The 8,433-nt window shown below is 52.2% G+C and overlaps 1 protein-coding gene across 1 annotated transcript in view; it reads left to right on the top strand.

Annotated features, from left to right (window-relative positions):
* LOC107111951 (obscurin-like) overlaps nt 1–8,433 on the top strand; it is a gene marked incomplete at its 3' end in the record, with an annotated part of 29,445 nt that overhangs the window by 10,787 nt on the left and 10,225 nt on the right. Inside the window, exon 2 of the mRNA XM_015412997.1 lies at nt 2,977–4,120. Coding sequence (XP_015268483.1) covers nt 2,986–4,120 — 1,135 coding nt within the window. The remainder of the gene's footprint in view (nt 1–2,976; nt 4,121–8,433) is intronic.

The following is an 8,433-nucleotide window of genomic DNA, read 5'->3' as shown; positions in this document are numbered from 1 at the left end:
AGTGCCAACTGAGCGTTTTGGATTTCTATGTCTTGGGGGGGGGGGGGGACACACACGCAGATCTGCCCTCACAGAGGAGGGAGCGCTTGTACCTGAAGGTGGGCCGGGGGGGGGGCTCTGCAACTTACCTGGCTGCTTCTTGCTCCTCGTGGCCTGACTGAGGGCTGCTGGGAGCAGGGGGTGGGGCTTGTTGCATGTGCCCGCCCCCTGGGCTCCTTACTGCCGGAGCTCCGCTCCTGTGCGCTCCTGCAGGAAATGACCCCTGGTTTTAAGAGGTAAAGAACAAGGTTGGTGAGTCTTGTAACTTCCGCTATTAAGCGGGTCTTAGATGACGTGTTGGGGACAACCACTTCTTAACTTTCTGCTTTTCATATTAAGCCTCACCGAAATTCTTCGACACTATCACGAGAGGGTTTTGTTGTTGGTTTGGGGACGTAACACACAACGTTGAGGGGAAAAGGCACGCATATCCATGCTGGACCACTAAAGAGGGAGTTGAACGGAGGTCCATCCGGTCCTCCTGGGGCCCTCTAACTACTATGCTGTACTAATTCTATTGTAGAACTAAGTTTGAGTCCAGGGGCACTTTTAAGACCAACACAGTTTTACTCAAGGCATAAGCTTTTGTGTGAAAGCACACTTCCTCAGATACAGTGAAACAGAATTTCCTCAAGCCCTACATACAGGAAAATGGGGGGGGGGGACGTCAGGAAGGGCCAGTCAGAGTCAAGATCCATAAGTAACTGGGCTTTAATCTTAGCTATATTTATTGCCCAGTTACTTATACATCTTGACTCTAACTAGCTTTTCCTGGCAATTAAACCCCCACCACTCTCTATATGTAATGGTTGCAGAAGTCTGTTCCAGTGTATCTGAGGAAGTGTGCTTGCACACAAAAGCTTATACCTTGAATAAATGTTTGTTGGACTCGGACTTTGGTCTGCTGCTTCAGACCAACACCTAAATCTAACTCTTATATTCTGGCCTATTCAGACAGTACCACACATGATCTAAGCAATAGATTATCTGAGTAAAGGCATGGTTTCACATGCTCTGTGATCCATTAATTCAGTAGGGAGTGGACATTGGTGAGTCTAGATAGAACCTCACTTGGTGATGTTAGAAATGACTCATTCATTGGAATCCAGGTCTTATGAGGAAAGGCTGAAAGAGTTGGGTCTGTTTAGCCTGGGAAAGAGAAGGCTTAGAGGGGACATGATTGCAGTCTCCAAGTATTTGAAGGGCTGTCATGTAGAAGATGGAGCGAATCTATTCTCTCTTGCTCCGGATTGCAAGACTAGATCTAATGGGTGGAAATTACAAGGGAGTCGATACCGGCTAAATATCAGGAGAAACTTCCTAACTGAGAGTGGCTGAGCAGTGGAACAGTCTGTCTCGGGAGGTGGTGGAGGCTCCTTCACTGGACGTTTTCAAGCGGAGGCTGGATGGCCATCTTTCGGGTATGTTGTAGGGCTATCTTTCGGCTATGCTCCTGCAGAGTGCAGGGGGTCAGACTAGATGACCTGCAAGGTCCCTTCCAACTCTAACATTCTATGATTCTGTGATTCTATGATCCAATGTCTTGATTTGGGTGAGCCAGTCAGACATTTTGGACAGTGGTTCTGCAGTCATGTATTTAGTGGGATGATGCTATGGCCCTGTTGTGTATAGAAATGAACACGCTGATTCTTTTTGGGAGCCGTCACATGTGAGGAGTTTCTAGTATGTGTGGGTGGGACTTTGAGGCTACTAAAAGGGGATGATGCAAATGGGGAAAGTATGAAGAACTAATTACCTTGTGAGCAATGCTCCCTCTAAGCTGTGGAGTCTTGCGAGCAAAATATTCGACTTTGTGAGCTACTGGCATTAAAGTGGCAAGCGAGCGATTTGGCTACGGCATATATTAGCTTGCTCTGGAGCCGTCCTTCCTGAGCTAAGACAAAACTGTGTGAGTTGGAGGCTAAAAAACTGTGAGCCAGCTCACACTAATTCAGCTTAGAGGGAACACTGCTTGTGAGTGCAAACAGTTGTGATGGCTTCAAGACAGGACTGAAAAAAACATCTGGAACAGAAGTCCATCCGTGGCTCTTAGCCACAAGGTATAGATAGGAACTCTCAGGCTGGGGCAAGTGATGCTCTGTATTCTTGGTGCTTGGGGGGGGCAACAGTTGGGAGGGTTTCTGGAGTTCTGGCCCCTCTGGTGGACCTCCAGATGGCCTCTGGGTTTTGGCCACTGTGTGACACAGAGTGTTGGACTGGATGGGCCATTGGCCTGATTCAACATGGCTTCACTTATGTTCTTGTGTCTGGGGCAGTGCTGCCCTGTATTCTAGGTGCTTGGGGGGGGCAACAGTGGAAGGGCTTCTGGAGTTCTGGCCCTGCTGGTGGACCTCCTGATGGCCCCTTGTCTTTGGCCACTGTGTAACACAGAGTGTTGGATAGGATGGGCCATTGGTCTGATCCAACATGGCTTCTTTTACGTTCTTATGTGATCTTTCAAAGGGTAGCATAGAGATAGATTGACCACCTCGGAGTTCACAGGGTGAATGACTGAAGGACGAGAAACAGCTATTCCTTGTTGTTGTTGTTGTTCAGTCGCACAGTTGAGTCCGACTCTTCGCGACCCCATGGACAGATCCCGCCAGGCCCTCCTGTCTTCCGCCGTCCTCTGAAGTTTGCTCAATTTCATGTTCGTTGCATCTGTGACACTGTCTAACCATCTCATCCTTTGCCGTCCCCGTCTTCTTTGACCTTCAATCTTTCCCAGCATCAGGGTCTTCTCCAGGGAGTGCTCCCTTCTCATTTGGTGTCCAAAGTATTTTAGCTTCAGTTTCATTATCTGGTCTTCCAGGGCAGTATTCCTTACAGTCCAGAAAGTCCACGTGACCTCTGACAAATGCTGACCTATTCTGAGGTTTCCGAAAGTTTGATTGTTTCTCGCAATGAAGTATTTTACGGTTGCCTTTTTCTTCCTAGGACCTCAAGATGGACTACAGTTCCTACAGCGGCGTTCCAAGGTTCCTGACCAGGCCTAAGGCCTTCGTGGTATCCATGGGGAAAGATGCCACCCTAAGCTGCCAGATCATTGGAAACCCCATTCCGTTGGTGAGCTGGGAGAAAGATAAACTCCCTATCCAGACGGGGGGAAGGTTTAAAATGGTGGAAGACGGCGACTTGTATCGTCTGACGATTTATGACCTCAGCCTGGAAGACAGTGGCCAGTACATCTGCCGGGCCAAGAACACCATCGGGGAAGCTTTCGCCGCCGTCAGTATCAAAGTCGGGGAGCAAACCACTGTGACCGAATCGGCCCCTTACTTCATCCAGAAGCCCACGTCCATCAGAGTGATCATGGGGGAAGACGCCATGTTCAAATGCATCGTTCAGGGCAGCCCTCCTCTTTCTGTGAACTGGGAGAAAGACGGGCGGCACCTGGGCGGGCGGGCAGAGTCTAACCGTATCCAGATTGACTCTCAGGGGGAGAAGAACGCCCTCAAGATCCAAAGCACGCGGTTGGTGGATAGCGGGACGTACACCTGCCGCGCAGAAAACCCTCTTGGGGCCGCCAGTGCCGCGGCCGCATTGGTTGTGGATAGTCCAGATTCTTACAGCCCGGGTGGCACTCGGCACAGCGTAGACACGGGCTACAGCCAGACTTCGCCGCTGCTGTCACACTTGCAAAAAAGGCGGGAAGAGATCAGAAAGACGGACCTATCCACTACCGATTCGGTGATCTCCACGGCGTACTCCTCCACCGAAGGACGGTCAAAAATCGGCTTGAACCTCTCCCTCGACTACGAGAGGGCCGCCAGCTTGACCGCCAAGAGCTTCCGGAGCGACAGTTCTTCCTACGGCGTGACGACGCGCAGCTTCACGGTGACAGAGGGGAAACATGCCAAGATGAGCTGCTACGTTACGGGAGAACCCAAGCCGGAGATTGTGTGGAAGAAGGACGGAGAGGTCATCCTGGAAGGGCGGAGACACATCATTTACGAGGACGAGCAGGAGAATTTTGTGCTGAAGATCCTCTTCTGCAAGCAGATAGATAACGGTCTCTATACTTGCACGGCTTCCAACCTGGCGGGGCAGACGTACAGCTCCGTGCTGGTCACAGTCAAAGGTGAGTGGCCATAGTTGAACTATTATGATGGTTATCCTCACAATGACATTGGATAAAGGTAGTGCAGTTCTGTTTGGAGGAGATGGAACGGCAGTCTGAATTGATAGCCAAATTCAGGGGTGCGAAGGAAACCTTGGGCCGCTCAGTTTCTAATCTGAACGAGGCTGTCCGAAGCCACTGGTTTGCCGAAAGTGGTTCTCGGGCTGCCCAGCCCCCGGAGGGGACGGCTGTATTTACCATAGAGTTTCTGGAGATTCCTAGAGCTACCCTGTGTCACTTCCGGGAATCTGTAGGAATCAGCAGGATCTCTTTTGATAAGAACTTCCTGTAAGCAGACAAGGCCTTATTTTCCTTTTTGAACTTTTCTCCTGGGACACTGTCCCACCCCCCCACCCCCCCACTGTCTGACAACCCAAAGTCATTCTACTGTGTAATCTAAAAATTTCGACCTCAAGATAAACGTAGACCCTCATAGATGAAATAAAACTTCTGGTTAAGTGTGCGGACTCTAATCTGGGAGAACCAGGTTTGATTCCCCCACTCCTCCATTTGCAGCTGCTGGATGACCTTGGGCAAGTCATAGTTCTCACAAGAGCTGTCCTTGACAGGGCAGTTTCTGTCAAGAGCTCTCTCAGCCCCGTGTACCTTACAGGGTGTCTGTTGTGGGGTGGGGAAGGAAAAGGAGTTTGTAAGTCGCTCTGAGACTCCTTTGGGTAGTGAAGGGTGGGGTATAATCTCTCTCTTCTTCTTCCTCTTCCTCTGTAGATAGATTGTAATTCCAGGGGAGAAACTCCCGTAGACTGGGCCTGTCATATGGTTTCCAGGTTCCCCCTGGCGACCAGCAAGGGTTCCCCCTGGCGACCAGGAAGGGATGAGGGGGGTACGGTTGCCAGATCGAGGTTGGGAAACTCCAGGAGATTAGGGAATGGAGCCTGGGCAGGACAGAGACTTTAATGTGCACCCTCCAAAGCATCCATTTCCCCCAGGGGAACTGATCTCTGTAGTCCAGAGGTGAGCCGTAATTCCAGGGGATCCCCAGGTCCCACCTGGAGGCTGGCATCCCTAAGACTAGATGGATTTTTCTAGTCCCTTCTAACATGCCATGGCGAATGACCCATCCGTCGCCTCCTTCCAAAGCCCTCTTTGGCTCGAAAGGGGACTCTGTCAATCTTCGGGCACGGGCACGCTTCTCGAAAGGAAGTTTCAGCGATGAAGTCATCTTTTGTGGCTGATCGGCGGGCAGATGAAAGCCTCAAGGCCCCCCCCCCCGCACACGCCACACGATTTGGTCGTTATCGGCCGCGCCGCGCCCGCTCCTCTGGGAGCTGCTGAAGCACGTATGAGGCACTCGGAGCCAGCCTGCCCACGTCCGTCAGGTGCTCCGGCAGGCAATGATAGAAGGCCGGGAGGGCTGGGCAGCTGTCTGGCGGCCTGCGTGACATGAGCTGTTAGGCCTCTGTCGCCTTCCATGGTGACAGGTGTCCTCAGGCACAAAACACAGCCTCAAAAGGCAGTGCCGCTGAAACCGCTCCCTCAGAAGCGCACTCGGCAAAGAGCCCGGGCTGAAAAGGTTTGTCAGGCCCGTCTAGCTACCTGGCACATTTTTTATCCTGCCTTCCCTCCAGGGAGTCTGGGGGCAGCGGCATGCGTGGCTCTCTTTTCCACATGTTATCCTGACAAAACAAGCCCTGTGAGGTGGGCCAGGCCGAACAAAAATGACTGGTCCGAGGTCACCCAGTACAGTGAGGTACAGTGAGGGCTCAGGGCAGTGACATGGAGAGTTAATCCGATACAAATGCAACATCACGCTAGGCACTGGGCAGGTTGCAGGGTGACGCTCTAGCAATTGCCCTAAAATCTCTATGGTACCATAGAGTTTTCAGGGTGATTGCTAGAGCGTCACCCGGCGATGTGCCCAGTGTGATGATGTCACTTCCGGGTGACGTCATCGCGCCGGGCATGTCGGCCTTATCTGGCCACTTTGGGGGTGGGGTTCCCCCCGCCGGCCAGATCCAGACCGACGGATTGGGGGCCCTTTTAGTGGGGGGATCCCTGCCCCCCCCAGGGGACTTGGCAGCCCTAATTCTGCGGCTGTGTTGAAGGGTCTGCACTTTGCCAAAACATGCTCTGCGTTTTGCTAATCAGCCAGATCTGGTTTGGGAAATTTCTGGAGATTTAGGGGTGGAACCTGGGGAGGGCAGTGTTTGGGGAGGGGAGGGACCTCATCAGGGTACGAGGCCATAGAGTCCGCCCTCCACAGCAGCCGTTTTCTCCAGGGGAACTGATATTTTATTTATTTATTTATTTATAGTCAAATCTATACCCTGCCCGCCCTGCAAAGCAAGCTCAGGGCGGCTTCCAACAACAAGTTTGGTGTTTCCAACAACAAGAAGTTTGGAGAGCCAGTTTGGTGTAGTGGTGAAGTGCGCGGACTCTAATCTGGGAGAGCTGGGTTTGATTCCCCACTCCTCCTCCACTTGCACCTGCTGGATGACCTTGGGCAAGCCGTAGTTCTGTCAGAGGTGTCCTTGAAAAAGAGCAGTCTCTGTCAGAGCTCTCTCAGCCCCACCTACCTAGGCTTACCAAGTGGCGGCGGGGGATCCGCATGTCTTCACAGGATCCCTGCCGCAGAGCTCTCTCAGCCCCACCGACCTCACAGGGTGTCTGTTGTGGGGAGGGGAAGGGAAAGGAGTTTGTAAGCCGCTCTGAGACTCCCTTGGGTAGTGAAGGGCGGGGTATGAATCCAATCTCTTCTTCTTCTTCTTCAATACAACAATACAGAATAAAAGCATAAATAGTGCAGAATTAAAACACAACGATTAAAATAGTGCATTACAAATGTTGCAAAGTACTGGCGGCAGTTGAAAATAAGCAAATGAGATGTTCTCAAATGAAAGTGCTTCGATGTTATTCCACATAAGTGTTTGGATGTCATTTTGCTCGTTCTTGAGGCAGCTGCTGATGTCAACATTACGGGCCATGCACTAAGGCGGTGGCGGCGGCTCCTAGTTATATGCCTGGTGGAAGAGCTCCGTCTTGTAGGTCCTGCGGAGCTGTGAGAGGTCCCGCAGGGCCCTGATCTCCTCCGGGAGCTTGTTCCACCAGGTAGGGGCCGCCACCGAGAAGGCCCCGGCCCTAGTAGCGGCTAGCCTGACCTCCCTCGGGCCAGGGAGGGTCAACCGGTTTTGAGAACCAGACTGCAGTGCTCTCTGGGGTATATACGGGGAAAGGCGGTCCCATAGGTATGTTTAGAGTTTAGTAGTTTAGAGTTCAGCTGGAATTCCAGATCTCCGGGCCCCAACAGGAACTTGGAAGTCTTATTTCAGAGATCAGTTCCCCTGGAGAAAATGGCTGCTTTAGAGGGTGGACTCTATGGCATTATAGCCCACTGACGTCCCTCACCTGCCACAAGCTCCACCCTGAACTCTCCAAGCATTTCCCAACTTGGAGTTGGCAACTATAGTGGGGGATGGCCTAAAGTTCTCTATTTCCCCCCTGTTCCGTTCCATATATTTTAGATTTTATCTGCACAAGTCAAACAGCAAACGAGGACCAAAAAGCACTTAGAAACCAGGGGAACTGCTGGGCTACACAGTTCTTTCTCTTAACAAAACTATTGTCGCTAACCTTCGATATGTGACCTCGGTCCATTCGGCGTCTGGCATTCGCTCCACAATTTATCAGCACTTGACCTGGTTCCCCCTTGCCTCAGAATATCTGTGCTCATTGCATTGCCTCGGATCCTGGTTTCTGCATCAGCTAGTGTCAGCTTGCCATCTATTTTGTTTTCGACACTCGGTCCTCTGTTGGTATGCAGATTTTCCTGTGTCAGTACTTGCCTCAGCAGTCATGAGCTGCCTTGGCCAAGTAATTCATGGCGGGGTGATAAATACAGAGGGGAAAATAAGGGCGGGGAACTGACAGAGATCAAAGAAGCAGTGTCAAGATGTCTGCTTATTGTTCCCTTTGAATTGGAAGTGGAGGAAGCAGAGGTCATTTCGCGGGGGATCGCCGTTCCCACGGGTGAGGTACGAGGGGCGGGGCACATGATGAAGCCCCGCCCCCTGCTTCCGGCCCTCATTCAGCCAGGAGGAGGCAGGAGAAGAGGGAGGGTAAGTTGCTTCCTCCCTGCCTCTCCCCATCCCTGCCTGCCTGGGGCCAGGGAGGGCCTTCGCGGGGCTTCCTTGCACTCTCGACGGCCTTGCAGGTCCACCGCCGGGCCCCTCATGGGGCTCAGCAGTGGAGCTGCAAGGCCGGCGGTGGCGGCCGGGACCGTTGGGGGCGGTGTGTGTGGCCTTACGACACACTTCCGG

Source organism: Gekko japonicus, unplaced genomic scaffold (assembly GCF_001447785.1).
Source record: "Gekko japonicus isolate JY-2015 unplaced genomic scaffold, Gekko_japonicus_V1.1 scaffold2375, whole genome shotgun sequence".
Classification (NCBI taxonomy): domain Eukaryota; kingdom Metazoa; phylum Chordata; class Lepidosauria; order Squamata; family Gekkonidae; genus Gekko; species Gekko japonicus.
This window is presented reverse-complemented; position numbering and strand designations above follow the sequence as displayed.